The sequence below is a fragment of the Pseudophryne corroboree genome, chromosome 12 (genome assembly GCF_028390025.1).
Source record: "Pseudophryne corroboree isolate aPseCor3 chromosome 12, aPseCor3.hap2, whole genome shotgun sequence".
In the NCBI taxonomy this organism is placed as follows: Eukaryota; Metazoa; Chordata; class Amphibia; order Anura; family Myobatrachidae; genus Pseudophryne; species Pseudophryne corroboree.
The window spans coordinates 8239129-8263410 of NC_086455.1; the positions used below are offsets into that span (position 1 = coordinate 8239129).

The window sequence follows — 24282 nt, forward strand, 5'->3', positions numbered from 1 at the left end:
CACAGTGTAAGTATGAGTACAGTACAGCACAGTGTAGGTATGATGGTACAGTACAGTGTAGGTATGGCAGTACAGTACAGTACAGTACAGTGTAGGTATGACAGTAAGGTACAGCACAGTGTAGGTATGACAGTACAGTACAGTGTAGGTATGATGGTACAGCAGTGTAGGTATGACAGTATGGTATAGCACAGTGCGGGTATGACGGCATGGCACAGTGAAGGTATGACAGTACAGTACAGCACAGTGTAGGTATGACAGTACAGCACAGTGTAGGTATGACCGTACGATACAGCACAGTGTAGGTATGACATTACAGTACAGCACAGTGTAGGTATGATGGTACAGCACAGTGTAGGTATGACAGTACGATACAGCACAGTGTAGGTATGACAGTACGGTACAGCACAGTGTAGGTATGACAGTACAGTACAGCACAGTGTAGGTATGATGGAACAGCACAGTGTAGGTATGATGGTACAGTACAGTGTAGGTATGACAGTATTGTACAGCACAGTGTAGGTATGACAGTATGGTACAGCACAGTGTAGGTAAGGCAGCACAGTACAGTGTAGGTATGGCAGTACAGTACAGTACAGTACAGTGTAGGTATGACAGTACAGCACAGTGTAGGTATGACAGTACAGCACAGTGTAGGTATGACAGTACGGTACAGCACAGTGTAGGTATGACAGTACAGTACAGCACAGTGTAGGTATGATGGTACAGCACAGTGTAGGTATGACAGTACAGTACAGTGTAGGTATGATGGTAAAGCACAGTGTAGGTGTGACAGTACAGTACAGTGTAGGTATGATGGTACAGCACAGTGTAGGTATAACAGTATGGTATAGCACAGTGCGGGTATGACGGCATGGCACAGTGAAGGTATGACAGTACAGTACAGCACAGTGTAGGTATGACAGTACAGTACAGCACAGTGTAGGTATGACAGTACAGTACGGCACAGTGTAGGTATGACAGTACAGTACGGCACAGTGTAGGTATGACAGTACTGTACAATACAGTGTAGGTATGACAGTACGGTACAGCACAGTGTAGGTATGACAGAACAGTACAACACAGTGTAGGTATGACAGTACAGTACAGCACAGTGTAGGTATGACAGTACAGTACGGCACAGTGTAGGTATGACAGTACAGTACAGCACAGTGTAGGTATGACAGTACAGCACAGTGTAGGTATGACAGTACGGTACAGCACAGTGTAGGTATGACAGTACAGTACAACACAGTGTAGGTATGACAGTACGGTACAGCACAGTGTAGGTATGACAGTACGGTACAGCACAGTGTAGGTATGACAGTACGGTACGGTACAGTGTAGGTATGACAGTACGGTACGGCACAGTGTAGGTATGACAGTACAGTACAGCACAGTGTAGGTATGACAGTACGGTACTGTACAGTGTAGGTATGACAGCAATGTGTAGGTATGACAGTACGGTACGGCACAGTGTAGGTATGACAGTACAGTACAGCACAGTGTAGGTATCACAGCACAGTGTAGGTATGACAGTACTGTACAGCACAGTGTAGGTATGATAGTACAGTACAGCACAGTGTAGGTATGACAGTACGGTACAGCACAGTGTAGGTATGACAGTACAGTACAGCACAGTGTAGGTATGACAGTACGGTACAGCACAGTGTAGGTATGACAGTACAGTACAGCACAGTGTAGGTATGACAGTACAGTATGGCACAGTGTAGGTATGACAGTACAGTACAGCACAGTGTAGGTATGACAGTACGGTACAGCACAGTGTAGTTTTGACAGTACAGTACAGCACAGCACAGTGTAGGTATGACAGTACGGTACAGCACAGTGTAGGTATGACAGTACAGTATGGCACAGTGTAGGTATGACAGTACAGTACAGCACAGTGTAGGTATGACAGCACAGCGTAGGTATTATAATACGTTACAGCACAGTGTAGGTATGACAGTACGGTACAGCACAGTGTAGGTATGACAGTACAGTACAGCACAGTGTAGGTATGACAGTACAGTACAACACAGTGTAGGTATGACAGTACAGTACAGCACAGTGTAGGTATGACAGTACAGTACAACACAGTGTAGGTATGACAGTACAGTACAGCACAGTGTAGGTATGACAGTACAGTACAACACAGTGTAAGTATGACAGTACGGTACAACACAGTGTAGGTATGACAGTACGGTACAACACAGTGTAGGTATGACAGTACAGTACAACACAGTGTAGGTATGACAGTACAGTACAGCACAGTGTAGGTATGACAGTACAGTACAGCACAGTGTAGGTATGACAGCACAGCACAGTGTAGGTATGACAGTACGATACAGCACAGTGTAGGTATGACAGTACAGTACAGCACAGTTTAGGTATGACGGTACGGTACAGCACAGTGTAGGTATGACAGTACGGTACAGCACAGTGTAGGTATGACAGTACGGTACAGCACAGTGTAGGTATGACAGTACGGTACAGCACAGTGTAGGTATGACCGTAGCAATCAGCTGATTATACTTTATTAAAGGGTTAATTTTGTTGAGAATAACATATTACACTTTTGAATCTCTACTGCCACCTTCAGGAACTGACTGGAACAACATATGGTGGAACTGCAATTAGAGACGCTCACTTGTATTTTATAAATTATTTCTTTTGAAGTTTGTCATTCTTACCATAGCGGGATTTCTAAGTGACCACTGTAAATGTGTACATGAGTCACCCGTGACTGGTAATGTACTGTTGTGTCTTGCAGCCACTACATTGAGGGAAAGACCCAACTCTGCAATCTACCCTTCCGACAGCCTCCGGCATTCACTGCTGGGCTCCCGCCGGGGGCGGCCATCTTTGTCTCTCTCCAAAAGTGTCTCCACAACAAACATTGCAGGGTAAGATCGCTGCTCACGCAGCTGGACTAAGCCAGACGGCACCCCAGCTAGCTTTCGACAAATGCGGCCTACATTTTTAGTCTAAGACTTATGTTTTATAACCAACAAAATGGCGTCCATTGTTTCCTGTAAGGTCCAATGTAATGTCAATTGGTAAGGTTACTCCAGAGCAAGATTGTAAGCCTTGCCCACCTCACTTCTATATAGAGCTGAGGTATTCTGACGATATTCACGCTTTTTACGTAGTAATTTGAACGATGAAAGTCCACTGGGAATACGCAGGATCTTATCTCAGTCCACGGACTCGCTCAACATGAGGAACAGAACACTATCCGTGGAGTCACTTATCGATGAAGGTAGGAACGTCACCTCATGTCCTTTGTGGGCAATACAAAACATTGGTGTGTAGGTCCTACTTACAATGCGTCCTCTGTTGTAATACAAGACCCTTATTTTACCATTTATCTCGCAAGGTGCTGAAGTCATCTATAGCCAACTGATGAGCGATTTTGCTACGGATGAGAAGGAGTTTGAGGCAGATTCATGGAGCTTGGCGGTGGACAATAACTATCTACAACAGCACAAGAAGGATGTGATGAAACGGCAGGATGTTATATATGGTAAGAGTTGGGGGGCTTCAACAGGCCAAAAGACCCAGGGTGGAGGGGGGGCGGGGGTTGTCCTGCCCAGAGTGTTTTAGACAATGTCTGTGGATGGTTGTCATCCCTAGGTTTGTAGCAAATGGGGCTTTACTATAACCCCCGTTGCCTCTCTTCCCAGAGCTAATCCAGACAGAGGTCCACCACGTTCGCACACTGAAGATCATGACGAACATGTTCCGGAAGGGGATGATCGAGGACCTTCAGATGGACCCTGCTCTGGTCCAGAAGATGTTCCCGTGCGTGGATGAGCTCAGTGACATTCATATCCGCTTCCTCATCCAGCTCCTGGAGAGGCGCAAGGACTCGCTGGCTGGTGACAGCAACAAGAACTTTGTCATTAACAAGTTGGGTGATATCCTCATCAACCAGGTACCTACTCATCATACCCTGGGCCAGTTGTGTGGAGTAAGACATGTCTAGTGAAGTCTCATCTGGAATAGAATCATACAGCGCTTTGCTGTCACCTAGAGATCATAAAATCTCGGACCATGAACCGCTTGGGCAAAGGTCTACGTGGTTTTCAGGTTGGATATACAGCCATTCTTTTGTGGTATCTAGAACATATTTTTTTGAGCCATATGATCTTTAGGAATGATCTCAGTGAAGCGGGACACAGTCCTGTGTTGTTCTCACACCATGATTTGTTGGCTTAAAGGCTGTGATTTGGACACTATTTTCTAAGCTCCGCAAGGAGAAGTTGGGAGCTGACCTTCTTGTTGACTGTATACCGTAGAATGAACTGTAACTATAGTTTGACAGTATCTCTGTAATTAATTTGCTTGCTCTGCAGTTTTCAGGGACCAACGCAGAACACATGAAGAAAACCTACACAGAGTTCTGCAGCCAGCACCAGAAGGCGGTGAAACTCTACAAGGAGCTGTTCTCCCGAGACAAGAAGTTCCAGCAGCTGATACGAGTGAGTTTTGTTTGACCAACACACAAGACTGTGAATGGTCACGAGGTGGCATGCCTAAGAATAGTAGGTGATGGGGCAGATGGTTGTCTTCCTGTGCCTCCTGGTATTGACTTTCTTTCCTTGCTGTACAGAAAATGACTCGCTCTCAGCTGCTCCGGAGGCATGGCGTGCCGGAGTGTATTCTACTTGTCACCCAGAGGATTACAAAGTACCCAGTCCTCATCGACCGGATACTGCAGAACTCCAAAGGTAGGTTGAATGTCCAGAATTAACAGACATATGTATGCTTCTTCTGAAGACCATATCTACTCTGCCTTTCATATGGACGGTCACTAAGACAATGGGACTTATTCAGATGTGGTTGGAGTTGCTATCACTGCTGCTTCCTTGGAAGCCGCCCCCCTCCCCGCCCTCAGTGATTGACAGTCTGATGCCAGACTGCGTACTACATCGCAGGACCCATTCGCTTACATGCAGAACGGGTCCTGCACATGCGGAAAGTACCGATTATCTGTACTTTGCACATCCTTGCGCATATGCTCCGGGATCTGAATAACCCCCAAAGTGTATGTCTAGTCTTCACAGTCATTACAGGAGACCACATCGAGTCTCAAAAGCCTCTCTTCCTACAGGTGATGAGGAGGAGTATCAAGATCTGGCCGCCTCTCTGACACTTGTGAAGGAACTCATCTCAACCATCGACCAGGAAGTCTACAACTACGAGAAGAACCTACGCCTGCAGGAGGTATACCATCGGGTGGACAGCAAATCCGCTGCCATGGTGCAGGGAGATTATTGCTTCGGCAAGGAAGAGTTGCTGCGACGGAAGCTAATTCATGAAGGTTCCCTCTTGTGGAAGACCGCCGCCGGCCGTTTCAAAGGTACCAGTCAGGTCATTTGGCACCGTTGATGTTTTCTACACATTGATGGATACAATGGAATGAGGAGACAACTGTGTCTGCAGTTAGCAAAAGTGTTTGCTGTTTTGTCTAACTTAGACAGACAGAAGTGTAGTCAGATAGGCGTCCTCGAGGACAGAAGGTCTGGTTAATGATGCTAGTGTCAGACACCTTTGTGTGTTCTCTTACTTTGTCTAAGACTAGTTTATTTAAAAAATAAAAAGTGTTACTAATGACCATGGTGTGCGGTATGTCATCTTGGCACCTATGTTGTGGGACAGGAGGGAATACTTTCTCTCCCAAAACTCAACAGGGTACGAAACATTGGCAGGATTTACCCACATTGTATTAGTGTGTGAGGTTTCGACAAAGCCTCGCCACTAACTGTCTCTCCCTTTCAGTCTACTTTAAGGTAAACTTGACCATTCACACCTTTATAAAAAAAAATAGGTTCACACACACACACACACACACACACACACACACACACACCCCTTCTCAAATGTGCCTGCTACCATAAGTGCAGATTTGGCATGGCCATATAGTTCCAGTGTCCCACAATGGATGCCGGAGAAAGTCCGGATGCCTCTTGCTGTCTGGTTTTATTCCCCGTTTGACTTAAGTTGCCTGTTCTTAAGTGATGAGGTCCATCCACTGCGTTACCGCCCGGTCTCCCAATTTGTTATCTTTCACTCTCTCTCCTATGCCAGGACTAGGTTATAAAATAACTGGCTTGTCTGTGGCGAGGGTATATGGAGGGGGAGGATGTCCAAATGCAGTAAGATTTTCTTAAAGCTCCCAATTTCCTGGACGCGTGTTTCCAGTGTTCTCTAATATCCCTTTCTTCAGCTCCATATTTTGATAATAGGTACACGGTTGGCAGGAGGTTCTGTTGTACTCGATGGGTGATCAACTATTGTCTCTTGCAGATGTCATCATGCTGCTAATGACGGACGTCCTCGTTCTGCTTCAAGAAAAGGACCAAAAATATTGCTTCCCAAACCTGGTAAGAACTCTGAGGATGAGTATTTTTTTAGATGGACAAGAGGACCTCCCAATGCACTTTCTCTGTGTAGACCAGCTGTGTTTGTGTGTAGAAATAGATCTTTACTTGGCATTGGGCGTTCTGATGGTCAGAACATGTTCTGTTTGGCGGCCCATCGTTCTATCTCTCCAGTCATCCTCCCCCTCTGCTCTTTCTGCACATTAGGACAAATCTGCTGTGATCTCCTTGCCAAACCTCATTGTGCGTGACATCGCCAACCAGGAGAAAGGAATGTTCTTAATCAGCGCCAAGCCTCCTGAGATGTACGAGGTCCATGCTGCCTCTCGGGAAGAGAGGAACACTTGGATGAAGATTATTTCACAGTCTGTACGGGTGTAAGTATCATGGGGGATCCTCGAGCTTCTCCTAACTCTCAATAAGTGTGTCTCTTGCCTCGTGTAGGCAGCCATTTTGTGGTCTATGAAATATATGAATGTCCACCTGTCCTTTCTGTGAGCAGTGGGTGCACGTCAAGAGGAACTGAAGCCGATATGAGGACTGTCACCTGCCTGTCGTGTCATTGTGGTTCTCTCGCCTCACAGCTTGTTTAAATTTCAGATGTCCCAAACGAGAAGAATTCCCATTGATAGAGACTGAAGTGGAGGCCAAACTGAGGAAATTAAAAGGTACGTATTGTGACTTCCATCTTAACGTCCGCATCATGTGGCTTCTCCTACCATATCTAGTCATCAGCCAAAGTCTACTTTCCTGACTACGACCTTCTTTTACAGTAGCAACAAAACTACCATAGAATTCGGTGTAATAGCCATGCTGATAAGCATATGTTAGTAAGCTGGACAATGCCAGTAGTGGAATTCTTACACTGTGTTTAATGGTCCCTGACAGAGGTCATACAGCAACGAGATAGAGAAGTGGCTGAGATCTTGGAAGAGAAGGTGACCCTCTTCACCAAGGTGCTTCACCTGCAGGCCGGGGAAGACATCCCAGTGACGGGCAACACTCGCAAGCTCTTCCGAACAGAGTCCACAGACAGCTATCGGGGCGAGAAGCTCATCAATGAGGCCATCAGAGAAGGTGAGGCATGTGGAATCGTGGGGAAACCTAGGACTTCTAGAAAGTGGTATGCTTCGGGTTGCCCAAGGCTGCTATAGATGAGCACTTAGCAAGCCAGTGTCCAGTGAATAGGTTGTGTGCACATTGCCACCTGCTGGCCAGGTGTGGAAAGGCAGCATCTTCTGTCAGGAGCAGAGTTGAGTCTTGGTACACTTCACACAGTATGGCCGTTTTTTTTGGCAGGTGAAGAACGTAGAACATTTATAGTAGACCATATCCAGATACACGTGTACATTCATATAATGTGTTGTCAGTAATGCATCCAGTCTGACCGTATACTCGCTGTGTGTCTTTTAGTGGAAGCCTTAAAAGATGCGGTTCTTGCGATAGGATCCGAGCAACCGCTGACGAAGGGCCAGCACCATACTCATCCTGCACGTGAGTATCCACAAGAGTGATTAGCACTTGCCTGGCCCTCCTCTGGTCTCTCTCCCCTCTCATCTGCCATTTCTAGGACTTGTGTGATCCACTGCTGAATAACTGCCATTCTCTTGTCTTCCCATAGATGGCGACTCTGGCAGTGTCAATGGATCCCTAGACTCTGGCAAGGACGAGGATCCGAGTCAAAAGGTGAGACCTGGACATCCCAATCTCCCCGACCTCCCATGTATCTTAATTTTCTATTTAGAAGCCAACTACAAGGTGAGGCAAAAAATATCCCAGATTTTAAAGGTTACCAAAAACAGGCATGGTAAATGCTATTCAATTATTAGTACATAATACAAAGGTTTCTTTTCAGTTGATTTTGAATATGATATAGTATTTCTTGGCAGATACTGTAGAAGCCTTCGCGTCATTAATGGTGCTTGGTGGATGTGTGTAGACCTCAGCGGTCAGATGCCCCGCTGGCTGTGTAGAGGCCTCATAAAGCTGATGAGACTTGTTTTCCGCCCAGTAACAAAAATTCTGCTTGTTAGCGTAACCAGACAAATTGAAGTGAGCTTCGTCAGGAAATTGCTGCGATAATGCCGGAAATGACTTGCCGCGTAATGCGCAACTTCAGACACCGACTACAAATATGTATCACAAATGAAGGTCACCATCTGGGCGATATAATATTCAAAGCCAAATCTGGGAGTTTTGTTGTGCCACACTCTGTATTGCAATATTACCATCTACAACGCGTGTGGGGTCTCGGGATGAAAACCTAAATCCCTTATTGTCTGTTCCTATAGGACCGGAATGGAAACCAGCTGCAGAACAAGAGCCCACAAGAGGTATGATCCTGCAGCGTTGTATCTGTGCCTCTCACAATCCATACACATGTATATACACCTAGGGGATCATTCCGAGTTGATCGCTAGCTGCTTTCGGTCGCTGCGCAGCAATCAGGCAAAAAATCTGCACTTCTGCGCATGCGGCGCAATGCGCACGCGCGTCGTACTATTACAACGAACGATGTCGTTTCACACAAGGTCTAGCGATGCATTTCAGTCGCACTGCTGGCCGCAGAGTGATTGACAGGAAGTGGGCGTTTCTGGGTGTCAACTGACCGTTTTCAGGGAGTGTTGGGAAAAATGCAGGTGTGCCAGGAAAAACGCAGGCTTGGCTGGGTGAATGCAGGGCGCGTTCGTGACATCAAAACAGGAACTGAACAGTCTGAAGTGATCGCAAGCGCTGAGTAGGTCTGGAGCTACTCTGAAACTGCACAAAAATATTTTGTAACCGCTCTGCGATCCTTTCGTTCGCACTTCTGCTAAGCTAAAATACACTCCCAGTGGGCGGCGGCATAGCGTTTGCACGGCTGCTGAAAACTGCTAGCGAGCGATCAACTCGGAATGACCACCCTAATACAGATAGATTTCTTTACATTACTGATTAAATAAATATTGGTCTGTATGGAATGGATACATCAATGGAAAGTATTAACAAATAATAATCCCTTGAGCTGTGTCTAATACACACTGACTCTGCAGAATATTTGGTATATTAGTACAAGTTTTTAGACTTGCTCTATATTTCCTGTGTTCTAACAAGTAATATCTACGGCCACAAGATCTAAGTGGCTTCTGCAAGTGTTATTTGTATTTTGACTATGCTAATCTAGTATTTACTTAAATATGTTTCTCTGACGTCCTAGTGGATGCTGGGAACTCCGTAAGGACCATGGGGAATAGCGGCTCCGCAGGAGACTGGGCACAAAAGTAAAAGCTTTAGGACTACCTGGTGTGCACTGGCTCCTCCCCCTATGACCCTCCTCCAAGCCTCAGTTAGATTTTTGTGCCCGGCCGAGAAGGGTGCACACTAGGGGCTCTCCTGAGCTTCTTAGTGAAAGTTTAGTTTTAGGTTTTTTATTTTCAGTGAGACCTGCTGGCAACAGGCTCACTGCATCGAGGGACTAAGGGGAGAAGAAGCGAACTCACCTGCTTGCAGAGTGGATTGGGCTTCTTAGGCTACTGGACACCATTAGCTCCAGAGGGACCGAACACAGGCCCAGCCTCGGAGTCCGGTCCCAGAGCCGCGCCGCCGGCCCCCTTACAGAGCCAGAAGCAAGAAGAGGTCCGGAAAATCGGCGGCAGAAGACATCCTGTCTTCACCAAGGTAGCGCACAGCACTGCAGCTGTGCGCCATTGCTCCTCAGCACACTTCACACTCCGGTCACTGAGGGTGCAGGGCGCTAGGGGGGGGCGCCCTGAGCAGCAATAGAAACACCTTGGCTGGCGAAAATACATCACATATAGCCCCCAGGGCTATATGGATGAATTTTAACCCCTGCCAGATTCCACATAAAAGCGGGAGAAAAGGCCGCCGAGAAGGGGGCGGAGCATATCTCCTCAGCACACAGGCGCCATTTTCCCTCACAGCTCCGCTGGAAGGACGTCTCCCTGACTCTCCCCTGCAGTCCTGCACTACAGAAACAGGGTATAAAAGAGAGGGGGGCACTAATTTGGCGTAATATTAACATATAGCAGCTATAAGGGGGAAAAACACTTATTTAAGGTTATCCCTGTATATATATAGCGCTCTGGTGTGTGCTGGCATACTCTCCCTCTGTCTCCCCAAAGGGCTAGTGGGGTCCTGTCCTCTGTCAGTGCATTCCCTGTGTGTGTGCTGTGTGTCGGTACGTTGTGTCGACATGTATGAGGAGGAAAATGATGTGGAGGCGGAGCAATTGCCTATAATAGAGATGTCACCCCCTAGGGAGTCTACACCTGAGTGGATGATCTTATGGAAGGAATTACGTGACAGTGTCAGCTCTTTGCAAAAGACAGTTGACGACATGAGACAGCCGGCTACTCAGCTTGTGCCTGTCCAGGCGTCTCAAAAGCCATCAGGGGCTCTAAAACGCCCGTTACCTCAGATGGTAGATACAGACGTCGACACGGATACTGACTCCAGTGTCGACGGGGAAGAGACAAACGTGACTTCCAATTGGGCCACACGTTACATGATTGAGGCAATGAAAAATGTTTTACATATTTCTGATAATACCAGTACCACTAAAAAGGGGTATTATGTTCGGTGAGAAAAAACTACCTGTAGTTTTTCCTGAATCTGAGGAATTAAATGAGGTGTGTGATGAAGCGTGGGTTTCCCCCGATAAAAAACTGATAATTTCTAAAAAATTATTGGCATTATATCCTTTCCCGCCAGAGATTAGGGCGCATTGGGAAACACCCCCTAGGGTGGATAAAGCACTCACACGCTTATCAAAACAGGTGGCGCTACCCTCTCCTGAGACGGCCGCCCTTAAGGATCCTGCTGATAGAAAGCAGGAGGTTATCCTAAAATGTATTTACACACATACTGGTGTTATACTGCGACCAGCAATCGCCTCAGCCTGGATGTGCAGTGCTGGTTTGGCTTGGTCGGATTCCCTGACTGAAAATATTGATACCCTAGACAGGGACAGTATATTACTGACTATAGAGCATTTAAAAGATGCATTTCTATATATGCGTGATGCACAGCGGGATATTTGCCGACTGGCATCAAGAGTAAGTGCGCTGTCCATCTCTGCCAGAAGAGGGTTATGGACGCGACAGTGGTCAGGTGATGCGGATTCCAAACGGCATATGGAAGTATTGCCGTATAAAGGGGAGGAGTTATTTGGGGTAGGTCTGTCAGACCTGGTGGCCACGGCAACGGCTGGGAAATCCACATTTTTACCCCAGGTCGCCTCTCAACATAAGAAGACGCCGTATTATCAGGCGCAGTCCTTTCGTCCCCATAAGGGCAAGCGAGCGAAAGGCTCCTCATTTCTGCCCCGGGGCAGAGGAAGGGGAAAAAGGCTGCAACAGACAGCCAATCCCCAGGAACAGAAGCCCTCTCCCGCTTCTGCCAAGTCCTCAGCATGACGCTGGGGCTTTACAAGCGGACTTAGGCACGGTGGGGGCACATCTCAAGAATTTCAGCGCGCAGTGGGCTCACTCGCAAGTAGACCCCTGGGTCCTTCAGGTGGTATCTCAGGGGTACAAATTGGAATTCGAGACACCTCCCCCTCGCCGTTTCCTAAAGTCTGCTTTACCGACGTCTCCCTCCGACAGGGAGGCGGTATTGGAGGCCATTCACAAGCTGTATTCTCAGCAGGTGATAATCAAGGTACCCCTCCTGCAACAGGGCAAGGGGTATTATTCAACGCTGTTTGTGGTACCGAAGCCGGACGGCTCGGTGAGACCTATTTTAAATCTGAAATCCTTGAACACTTACATACAAAGGTTCAAGTTCAAGATGGAGTCACTCAGAGCAGTGATCGCGAACCTGGAAGAAGGGGACTATATGGTGTCTCTGGACATCAAGGATGCTTACCTCCATGTCCCAATTTACCCTTCTCACCAAGGGTACCTCAGGTTTGTGGTACAGAACTGTCACTATCAGTTTCAGACGCTGCCGTTTGGATTGTCCACGGCACCCCGGGTCTTTACCAAGGTAATGGCCGAAATGATGATACTCCTTCGAAGAGAAGGCGTCTTAATTATCCCTTACTTGGACGATCTCCTGATAAGGGCAAGATCCAAGGAACGGTTAGTAGTCGGAGTAGCACTATCTCAAGTAGTGTTACGGCAGCACGGGTGGATTCTAAATATCCCAAAATCACAGCTGATTCCGACGACACGTCTGCTGTTCCTAGGGATGATTCTGGACACAGTCCAGAAAAAGGTGTTTCTTCCGGAGGAGAAAGCCAGGGAGTTATCCGAGTTAGTCAGAAACCTCCTGAAACCAGACCGGGTCTCAGTGCATCAATGCCTAAGGGTCCTGGGAAAAATGGTGGCTTCCTACGAAGCGATTCCATTCGGCAGATTCCGCGCAAGAACATTTCAGTGGGATCTGCTGGACAAATGGTCCGGATCGCATCTTCACATGCAACAGCGGATAACCCTGTCACCAAGGACAAGGGTGTCTCTCCTGTGGTGGTTGCAGAGTGCTCATCTTCTAGAGGGCCGCAGATTCGGCATTCAGGACTGGGTCCTGGTGACCACGGATGCCAGCCTGAGAGGCTGGGGAGCAGTCACACAGGGAAGAAATTTCCAGGGCTTGTGGTCAAGCCTGAAAACGTCACTTCACATAAATATCCTGGAACTAAGGGCCATTTACAATGCTCTAAGCCAAGCAAGACCTCTGCTTCAGGGTCAGCCGGTGTTGATCTAGTCAGACAACATCACGGCAGTCGCCCACGTAAACAGACAGGGCGACACAAGAAGCAGGAGGGCAATGGCAGAAGCTGCAAGGATTCTTCGCTGGGCGGAAAATCATGTGATAGCACTGTCAGCAGTGTTCATTCCGGGAGTGGACAACTGGGAAGCAGACTTCCTCAGCAGACACGACCTCCACCCGGGAGAGTGGGGACTTCATCCAGAAGTCTTCCACATGATTGTAAACCGTTGGGAAAAACCAAAGGTGGACATGATGGCGTCCCGTCTCAACAAAAAACTAGACGGGTATTGCGCCAGGTCAAGGGACCCTCAGGCAATAGCGGTGGACGCTCTGGTAACTCCGTGGGTGTACCAGTCAGTGTATGTGTTCCCTCCTCTGCCTCTCATACCCAAGGTACTGAGAATTATAAGACGGAGAGGAGTAAGAACTATACTCGTGGCTCCGGATTGGCCAAGAAGGACTTGGTACCCGGAACTTCAAGAGATGCTCACAGAGGACCCATGGCCTCTACCTCTAAGAAGGGACTTGCTCCAGCAGGGACCCTGTCTGTTCCAAGACTTACCGCGGCTGCGTTTGACGGCATGGCGGTTGAACGCCGGATCCTGAAGGAAAAAGGCATTCCGGATGAAGTCATCCCTACCCTGATCAAAGCCAGGAAGGATGTAACCGCACAGCATTATCACCGTATTTGGCGTAAATATGTTGCGTGGTGCGAGGCCAGAAAGGCCCCTACAGAGGAATTTCAACTGGGTCGTTTCCTGCATTTCCTGCAAACAGGACTGTCTATGGGCCTAAAATTAGGGTCTATTAAGGTTCAAATTTCGGCCCTGTCGATTTTCTTCCAGAAAGAACTGGCTTCAGTTCCTGAAGTTCAGACGTTTGTCAAAGGAGTACTGCATATACAGCCTCCTTTTGTGCCTCCAGTGGCACCCTGGGATCTCAATGTGGTTTTGGGGTTCCTAAAATCACATTGGTTTGAACCACTTACCACTGTGGACTTAAAATATCTCACATGGAAAGTGGTAATGCTGTTGGCCCTGGCTTCAGCCAGGCGCGTGTCAGAATTGGCGGCTTTGTCCTATAAAAGCCCTTACCCGATTTTTCATACGGATAGGGCAGAATTGAGGACTCGTCCTCAGTTTCTCCCTAAGGTGGTTTCAGCGTTTCACCTGAACCAGCCTATTGTGGTACCTGCGGCTACTAGGGACTTGGAGGACTCCAAGTTGCTGGACGTAGTCAGGGCCCTGAAAATATATGTTTCCAGGACGGCTGGAGTCAGAAAATCTGACTCGCTGTTTATCCTGTATGCACCCAACAAGCTGGGTGCTCCTGCTTCTAAGCAGACTATTGCTTGTTGGATTTGTAGTACAATTCAGCTTGCACATTCTGTGGCAGGCCTGCCACAGCCAAAATCTGTAAAAGCCCATTCCACAAGGAAAGTGGGCTCATCTTGGGCGGCTGCCCGAGGGGTCTCGGCGTTACAACTTTGCCGAGCAGCTACTTGGTCAGGGGCAAATACGTTTGCTAAATTCTACAAATTTGATACCCTGGCTGAGGAGGACCTGGAGTTCTCTCTTTCGGTGCTGCAGAGTCATCCGCACTCTCCCGCCCGTTTGGGAGCTTTGGTATAATCCCCATGGTCCTTACGGAGTTCCCAGCATCCACTAGGACGTCAGAGAAAATAAGAATTTACTCACCGGTAATTCTATTTCTCGTAGTCCGTAGTGGATGCTGGGCGCCCATCCCAAGTGCGGATTGTCTGCAATACTTGTACATAGTTACAAAAATCGGGTTATTATTGTTGTGAGCCATCTTTTCAGAGGCTCCTCTGTTATCATACTGTTAACTGGGTTCAGATCAGAAGTTGTACGGTGTGATTGGTGTGGCTGGTATGAGTCTTACCCGGGATTTATAAATCCTTCCTTATTGTGTACGCTCGTCCGGGCACAGTATCCTTACTGAGGCTTGGAGGAGGGTCATAGGGGGAGGAGCCAGTGCTCACCAGGTAGTCCTAAAGCTTTACTTTTGTGCCCAGTCTCCTGCGGAGCCGCTATTCCCCATGGTCCTTACGGAGTTCCCAGCATCCACTACGGACTACGAGAAATAGAATTACCGGTGAGTAAATTCTTATTTTTTACTTGGTTTTAAGTATATATGCTATATTGCATGCGATACTGAATTTAATTGTTTATTAAAGTATATCTGGGCAAACAGCCGTCTTATAGCTCTTTTTTTCTAGCATCCATAAGGGATATTGGGGAGACTTAGGTGGTCAATCCGAGTTGAGCGATAGCTGCATTTGTTCGCAGCGATCAGGCTAAAAAACGGCAGTTCTGCGCATACGTATGCGGCGCATGGGCACAACTAACAATGCAGTTTTGCACAGGGTCTAGCGATGCATTTCAGTCGCACTGCTGGCCGCAGAGTGATTGACAGGAAGTGGGCATTTCTGGGTGGCAACTGACCGTTTTCAGGGAGTGTTTGGAAAAACGCAGGCATGCCTGGGAAAACGCAGGCGTGGCTGGGCGAACGCTGGGCGGGTGTGTGACGTCAAATCCGGAACTGAATAGTCTGAAGTGATCGCAAGCGCTGAGTAGGTTTTGAGCTACTCTGAAACTGCACAAAATTTTTTGCAGGTGCTCTGCGATAAAAACGTTTGCACTTCTGCTAAGCTAAAATACACTCCCAGTGGGCGGCGGCATAGTGTTTGCACGACTGCTAAAAACTGCTAGCGAGTGATCAACTTGGAATGACCCCCTTAGTACGATGGGGCATAGACGGGGTCCAACGGAGCCGGTGCACTTTAAATTTCTTCAGCTGGGCTCCTCCACTCTAAGTCCCCTCCCACAGGCAGTTTAGAAAACAGTGCCCTCAGTAGAGGACGCACACTCTGCAGCTCCAGAGTTTTCGTCAGTTTCTTTTAAAACTTTTATTAGTTTCGGTATGCTGTCTGGGCAACAGCATACCTGCACTGTGGGAGTTAGGGGAGGAGGCGGTCACCGGCCTTGCGAGGTCTCAGAGCCGCTTCCCCGCTGCAGGACCACCGTCCTGAGAGGTTGCCTTTGCGGTCACAATCGCTGCACACCCATAACAGTAGCCTGAAGGTGACGACAGTGGTGAGTACAAACTGGGGGTCCCGCTTGGGGGTACCCCAGTTCAAGGTGCAGCTGACACGCAGGGGAGGTATACAGGACCCTCATGGGGGGGACCCGCTATAGCCCCCTGTGAACACTGGCTAGCGGTGGCTTAAACCAGCACTTGTGTGATGTTTTTAAGCTGTTTGGGAGACATTGCTAGTATATAAAACACTGTAGCTCCAGCGCCATTAAGGAGGGCGGAGCTTCCTCAAAGCGGGACCAGCAGCATTTTGGCGCCTTCCTCTGCTTACAGCGGCAGCAGCAGCAGGCACACACAGCTCCTTCAGACAGGCAGAATATCGCTGGAAAGTGGTACAGGGGTGTAGCAAAGGGGGAGAGCCGCTATTGTACACAATCTGTGTCGTACACAATCTGTGTCCGAAACAGGGCCGGTTCTGGCGCTCTGTGCGCCCCGGGCGGCAGTAGGGGGACGTGGCTTCGTACAGGGGGCGTGGCCATTTACGCCCCCTGTACAGACTGAAATGATGTGCGGTGGAGTCAAGGTGCCATTAAACACATGATGTCTGATATGTCATCTCAGCTCACTGCAAATGCTCAAAAAACACAATTGTGTTGCAGGTCTGGCTGCAAGGGCAGAGCAGCCCCCCCCCCCCCCCCCCCCCTCTAGATCAGGACCACAAAAATGTAGGTTACCTGCATTACTCTCTTATTCAGATGGAGAAATACTGGAGGCGGGGGAGGAATTGGAACCTATTACTGGGGATTCCCCTTCTACAAAGGGTATTGAACCTTTTATTTTGGCTATACGGGATGTGTTAAAACTCCCTCTAGAGGACACTGCATCACAGCAGTCATTTTTCTTCACACAGAACAAGTCCAAAGTTACTTTCCCTGATTCCGCAGAGTTAGATGACTTATTTAAGTTAGCCTGGAAAAATCCAGATAAAAAATACCAAGTGTCAAAACGGTTTTTGCACACTTTCCCATGTACTCCTGAAGGCAGAAAATTCTGGGAAGAACCCCCGGCTGTGGATGTATCAGTCTCTCGCCTATCCAAAAAGGCGGTACTGCTGGCTCCGGACTCCTTCACTATGAAGGACCCTGGTGATAGGAAGATAGAGACTACACTGAAGTCTATCTACACAGCGGCAGGTATATCACAAAGACAGGTCATAGCAAGTTGCTGGATGACTCATGCCATTCATACGTGGGCTACTCAGATTCAGAAGGGCCTCTCCGGGGATATGCCCCTGGTCACTACAGTGAATCCCCTGAAGCACATTCAGGACACTGCACGCGTCCTGTGTGACCCTCTCAAGGAGATAGGAAATATTAACGCTAGGACTACTGCTATGGCAGTGTCTGCGTGTAGGGCTTTGTTGTTGCGTCAGTGGATAGCGGACGCAGAATCCAAGTGCAGTGTCGAGTCTCTCCCCTTTTCTGGGGAATGGCTCTTCGGGGTGGAATTGGATACGTGGATCTCTAAAGTTACTGCGTGGAAATCCACGTTTCTCCCTCTGGGGCCCCACCGGCTAGGCGTACCTACCCGGGGCCATCTACCCAGTCCTTTCGGTCTAAAAGGTTTAGATCTAGGGCCAGAGGTGCCTCCAACGTGGCTAGAGGCGCCAGAGGTAGGACAAGAAAAGCAGCGATCGCCAGTTCTCAGGAGAGCACAGGTACAGCTTCCACTAAGGCTCTTGAGGTGGGAGCTCGGCTGTGTCACTTCAGCCGCATCTGAGAAAGTTCCTGCCAGGATACCTGGGTCAAGGATCTAATTTCTCAGGGCTACAAGCTGCAGCTCGACAGCGCTCCTCTCCAACGATTTTTCAAATCAAGCTTACCAGCTTTGGAGGATATGCGTGTTACGCTGCAATGGGCCATCCTCAAATTGGTCCAATCTCAGGTCATTGTTCCAGTGCCGCTGCAGCAACAGGGACAGGGTTACTACTCCAACCTGTTTGTGGTACCGAAACCGGACGGTTCGGTATGGCCCATTTTGAATCTAAAATCCTTGAACCCTTACCTAAAGGTTTTCAAGTTCAAGATGGAATGGAATCCTTGCGAGCGGTGATTGCGGGCCTGGAAGAACGGGAGTTCATGGTCTCCCTGGATATAAAAGATGCCTATCTCCATATCCCGATTTGGCCGCCTCTTCAGGCCTACCCGCGGTTTGCCCTGCTGAACGATTACTACCAGTTCCAGGTGCTACCCTTCGGCCTGCCAACGGCTCCAAGGGTGTTCACGAAGGTGATGGCGGAGATGTTGTTCCAGCTCCGGGTCCAAGGGGTCAATGTGGTCCCTTACCTGGACGATCTTCTGATAAAAGCAAGATCCAGGGAGCTTTTATTGCTTTATATAGACCGCATTATCCAGCTTCTGTCACACCATGGGTGGATCCTCAATTTACAGAAGTCCCACCTGGAGCCAACTTAGAGGCTCCTGTTCCTGGGAATGTTGCTGAATACTGTGGCCCATTGGGTGTTTCTCCCAGAGGACAAGGTGAGAACACTTCAGGAGATGGTCTGCATGGTTCTCCAGCCTACTCTGGTATCCATCCATCTTTGCATAAGATTGTTTGGAAAAATGGTTGCCTCGTACGAGGCGATCTAGTATGGTAGGATCCATGCCAGGACTTTTCAGCTGGACCTCCTGAGCAAGTGGTCCGGATCACATCTTCATATACACCGGGTAATTCAGTTGTAACCTCAGGCCAGGATTTCTCTCCTGTGGTGGCTGCAGTCCTCCAACCTACTGGAAGACCGAAGTTTTGGGATTCAGGATAGGATACTCCACCCGACGGATGCGAGTCTGCGAGGATGGGAAGCTGAAACCAAGGGGGCTCAGTTCCAGGGCAGGTGGTCAGCCCACGAAGCCCTCCTTCCGATCAACATTCTGGAACTTCGGACGATCTGCAATGGCCTGCTTCAGGACTCCCCTCTACTCAGGGATCACGCGATCCAGGTACAGTCGGACAACGCCACGGTAGTGGCGTACATCAATCGACAAGGAGGGACAAAAAGCAGGGCCTGCATGCGAGGAGTGTCAAGGATACTCCTCTGGGCAGAAAGAAATGCAAGAGCAGAGTCTGCAATCTTCATTCTAGGAGTGGACAACTGGGAAGCGGACTTCTTGAGTCGTCACGATCTCCACCCGGGAGAATGGGGGCTTCACCGACAGGTGTTTTAGCAGATCATCAACCGGTGGGGCTGCCCACATGATGGCTTCTCAACTCAACAAGAAGCTTCCTTGGTATTGCTCACGAACCAGGGACCCTCAGGCGAGGGCAGTAGATGCACTGACGTCGCCTTGGCCTTACCGGCTGGTCTACCTGTTTCCTCCGATTCCGTTGCTCCCAAGGGTGCTCAAGCGAATCAGGAATCAAAGGGACCAGGCAATTCTGATTGCCCAGGATTGGCCTCGGAGGGCATGGTACGCTGATCTTCTGGACGTGTCTGTCGAGGACCCTTGAGAAGAGATCTTCAGCAAGGATCGTTCGGCTACCCGGACTTACGGCAGCTTCGTTTGACTGCATGGAGGTTAAGCGAAACATCCTGGCTCACAAGGGCCTTTCCAAAAAGGTTATTGCTACCATGGTGCAGGCTAGGAAACCTGTGATGTCAAAACACTATCATCATATCTGGAGGAGATATGTCTCTTGGTGCAAGGAATGCACGTATCCACCTGCGAAGTTCCACTTGGGACATTTCCTCTGTTTCCTGCAGCCTGGTGTGGATAAGGACTTACGTCTGAGTTCCATTAAGGTCCCGATTTCAGCCCTCTCAATTTTCTTTCAGAAGAAATTTGCAGTATTGCCAACAGTTCAGACCTTCTTGCAAGGGATGCTTCACATTCAACCTCCTTTTGTGCTGCCCACGGCACCCTGGGATTTGAATATAGTATTGGAATTTCTACAGTCCTCTTGGTTTGAGCCTCTGATGACGGTAGAAGACAAGTACCTCATGTGGAAGACGGTGATGTTATTGGCCCTGGCTTCTGCTAGTCGTGTCTCAGAATTGGGGGCCTTATAGTGTTAAATACCTTACTTGGTCTTTTATGAGGACAGAGCGGAGCTCAGGACTAGACAGCAGTTGCTGCCGAAGGTCGTCTCTGCATTACACTTGAATCAACCTATTGTGGTTCCGTCAAGTTCTGGCACTTCTGCTCCTCCGGAGGCATTGGATGCTGTGTGAGCCTTGAAGATCTATGTCAAGAGAACGGCTCGGATCAGAAAGACGGATTCCTTGTTCGTGCCATATGATGCCATATGATGCGCAGATAAAGGGTTGCCCTGCTTCAAAGCAGTCCACTGCTCGTTGGCTTAGGCTTACTATCCAACAGGCCTATGTGTTGGCAGCCTTACCTGCTCCACAGTCTATGAAGGCCCACTCTACAAGATCGTTGGGGTCTTCTTGGGCGGTTGCCCATGGAGGCTCGGCCTTGCAACTATGCCGAGCTGCTACCTGGTCGGGGAAGAACACCTTTGTGAAGTTCTACATGTTTGATTCCCGGGCCAAAGATAATACCCAGTTTAGGCAGGTGGTGCTGCAGAAGTCTCCGCAAGTTCCTGCCCGTTCTGGAAGCTTTGAGACGTCCCCATCGTACTAAGCGTCCCCAGTATCCGTTATGGATGCTACAGAAAATAGGATTTTAATTACCTACCGGTAAATCCTTTTCTCGTAGTTCATAAGGGATTCTGGGGGTCCGCCTCAGTGCGTTGACTTTTCTGCAGGTTCTCTTTCTATGGTTACCTGTTCAGCCGTTGCTGTTTTGTTACCAGCCGTTGCTGGTCAGTTTATGTTAGTGGTGTGCTGGTGTATGAATCTCACCACTCGTTGTTGTTATGTTCCTTCTCTCAAGTATGTCCTGTCTCCTTTGGGCACTATTTTGCCTATAACTGCCTGTGGGAGGGGGCATAGAGGGGAGGAGCCAGCAGACCCAGTTGAAGAAATTTAATGTGCACTGGCTCCTTTGGATCCCGTCTATACCCATTGTATTAAGTCTCCCCAGTATCCCTCATGGACTACGAGAAAAGGATTTACCGGTAGGTAATTAAAATCATATTTTGTGTCTTAAGGTAATTGGAGGGTTTCAGCAATCTCTCAATGTGTAAGCTTCCGTCTTTCCAGTTTGATTCATTACCAATTAAGATCAAGCGCTTTGTTGTTTAATATATATATATATATAGAGAGAGAGAGAGAGAGAGAGAGATAGAGATATGGAAAGAGAGAGAGAGAGATGTATTTTGCATTATTGCTGACACTGCTCTCTCTGTATTTCAGGAGGCCCTGCAGAGAATTACCAGTATATACAGCTTATTACATGGGCTGCAGGTGAGTGCACAGGAGAGAGAGGCACTGGGTTCTAGATCATTGTTACTTAGACAGTAGGAAAGAGACATTGGGTTCTAGATAATCATTGTATAGGCTGTAATTGAGACACTGGTCTCTACATCATCATTACATAGGCTGTAGGTGAGAGCACAGAAGACAGACAGTGGGTTCTAGATCATTGTTACATACTGTAGGCTGTAAGTAAGAGACAGTGGGTTCTAGATCATTGTTACATAGACAGTAGGAGAGAGACATTGGCCACTATATCGTTGTTACAAAGGCTGCAGGACAGTGTCGCTGGGTTCTACATTGTCATTACATGGGCTGTAGGAGAGAGACTCTGGGTTCTAGATCATCCCTAAATGGGCTGTAGGAGAGAGGCACTAGGTTCTAGATCATTATTACATAGGCTGTAGCAGAGATGCACTGGGTTGTGGATCATCCTTGCATATACTGTAGAAGAGAGACACTCGGTTCTAGATCATCATTACATAGGCTGTAGGAGAGAGACACTGGGTTCTATATTGTCACTGTAGGAGAGACCATCAGTTCTATTTTATTATTTATTAATTAAGTTTCTTATATAGCACAGCAAATTCCATTGCGCTTTATAGTTGGCTGTAGGACGAAGACATTGGGCTCTAGATCACCATTACATAAATCAAACGTGGTCCTCAAGGCACCCCAATGGGCCAGGTTTTAGGTATATCCATGGCTCAGCACAGATGGTTAAATCAAGTGGACTGAGGCGCTAGTTAAGTCACGTGTGGAGCATTGGGGTTCCTTGAGGACTGCGTTTGAGAACCTCTGCCATAGATCATTGTTACATAGACCGTAGAAGAGAGACACTGGTGTCTAGATGAATGTGACATACAGGCTATGGGCTGCGACCACACATTGACTGCCGAACAGGTTCTAGATTATGCAGCATTTGAGATATGTGCTATTTTCCGCCATTATCTTTATGAATGGGGAGTTTGCTGAAAGTTTGTAGCAGGGTTCTTGTTGTGCTACTGTAGCTATCCCTGCTTGGGTGCCCCAGTGTTTCCTAACATGGAGGAGAACCAGCTATCTCCACCTGCCTATGTAGGAGGCCTCCTCAGCTGTGTAATAGTTAGATATGTACCTATCCCTAAACGCTTATCAGCTGTCACCTAAGCTTTACAAAGGGAGAACCAGCACATTATCAGAGGGTGACACAATGCCCATCAGCATTTCCAGACCATCTTATCTCCAGCTCAGATGCATAGAAATCAGGACATTGGATTGTTTGGGGTATGACTAAGAACCCCCCCCCCCACACACTCCATCCCCCTTTCTCCCCCAGTGCTCCAGCAGTTGCGTTCGTTGACTTCTGTTCTCTTCCCCACAGGCTGTGGTTGCACAACAGGACAGTCTTCTGAGTCTCCAGATCCCAGAGAGCAACGAAAAGAAGGAGGGCCTCTGCCGCACAAACTCCCGTGACCTGTCTGTGGCTGAGCCCTTGTCCAAGAGCATAGAAAAGAGCGGGACGGAGCTGACCCTGCTGCAGCGCCAGCACACCCTGTTGCAGGAGGAGTTACGTCGCTGTCGCCGGCAGTGTGAGGAGCGAGCGCAGGAGTCTGGGACGCTAGAGGCCAAACTGAGGGAAAGTGAGCAGGTTAGGAGCCAGCTGGAGCGAGAGCTGGAAGAAGGGAAGAGACAGGTGGCCCTCCTGCAGCGGGAACATGGCAGTTGTGCGGTAGAGACTAGCAGGAATCTCCGGGGACTGGACCCCAGAAGACGTAGCCTGCCGGCTGGAGATGCCCTGTACCAAACCTTTACTCCTCCCCAGGTATGAACCACTTTCCCTTTATCTAGATCACCTCTATTAGACTTCCGATGGTGCCATTTCCAGTATGTCCACAGTTACGTCTCTACATAAAGGCTTCTCTCTGCCCCCACTCAGATAAACCATGACCAACGCTCGCCCACCGTCACTGACAGCTCCATACCCATCATCACATTCCAGGAAGATACCGAACTCAAAGACGACTTCAGCGACCTCACCGAACTGGAGAGACTGCCAGAGACTGCCGACACAGAATCTTCTGAAGAAGAGGGCGGGGGTCCACCAGCTTCACCATCAAGCACGCGGGGTAAGCATTAATCATACACTAATTGTACCACAGAGCTTATCGTTTTTTTTTCAATAGAGTATTTTTATTCAAGACACAATGACGTGTACAGATAACACATATCACACATATACCTAAAGCAAAACATCATTGCAGTACAACAGAGCGAACACGAGGCACTGTACATAGGTATTATACCAGAGCGGAGACTAGTTCCCCAAATAACAGTCACACAACAGTAACCAGCATTTCACGAAGTGCACAGGTTGAAAAGACAATACTCATACTGAGCAAGATAGCGAAATCCGTAAACAGTATAATAACCTTCATTAATCATTTTATATATTTTATTTAACCTTGGCAATTTAACTAACGAACCTATAAAACCTAGAAAAGAAAAAGAGCGTAAAGCGGCATCGCATTCATAAAGTGCACAAATCACAGCATCAACCCAGCAAGTCACGGAACTGTAATATCCTCTACGGCAGAATGTCAGGGGAGGAATATGGAGATACAAGATAGGGAGACCAGATTTTCTCAAATTTAGATACGGCATTATTTTTCATATACATATATATATAACGATCCTTGGAAAGACTATCATTCACCAAGGCCTTAAATGTGGACACTGAAGGACTATTAGCAGCCATCCATACTCTCG

At 48.2% G+C, this 24282-nt stretch overlaps 1 protein-coding gene across 7 annotated transcripts in view; it reads left to right on the top strand.

Moving 5' to 3' along the window:
* The window catches only part of ARHGEF2 (Rho/Rac guanine nucleotide exchange factor 2), a 210371-nt gene that overhangs the window by 181656 nt on the left and 4433 nt on the right, over positions 1 to 24282 (top strand). For all 7 annotated transcript variants that reach the window (XM_063946869.1, XM_063946870.1, XM_063946872.1 and 4 more), the window contains 17 exons: positions 2774 to 2906; positions 3153 to 3262; positions 3380 to 3526; positions 3687 to 3937; positions 4359 to 4484; positions 4616 to 4733; positions 5117 to 5365; positions 6313 to 6389; positions 6594 to 6763; positions 6987 to 7054; positions 7275 to 7463; positions 7800 to 7880; positions 8008 to 8072; positions 8678 to 8719; positions 21475 to 21525; positions 22898 to 23338; positions 23453 to 23642. In XM_063946869.1, the coding sequence (XP_063802939.1) occupies positions 2774 to 2906; positions 3153 to 3262; positions 3380 to 3526; positions 3687 to 3937; positions 4359 to 4484; positions 4616 to 4733; positions 5117 to 5365; positions 6313 to 6389; positions 6594 to 6763; positions 6987 to 7054; positions 7275 to 7463; positions 7800 to 7880; positions 8008 to 8072; positions 8678 to 8719; positions 21475 to 21525; positions 22898 to 23338; positions 23453 to 23642 (2508 nt within the window). The remainder of the gene's footprint in view (positions 1 to 2773; positions 2907 to 3152; positions 3263 to 3379; positions 3527 to 3686; positions 3938 to 4358; positions 4485 to 4615; positions 4734 to 5116; positions 5366 to 6312; positions 6390 to 6593; positions 6764 to 6986; positions 7055 to 7274; positions 7464 to 7799; positions 7881 to 8007; positions 8073 to 8677; positions 8720 to 21474; positions 21526 to 22897; positions 23339 to 23452; positions 23643 to 24282) is intronic.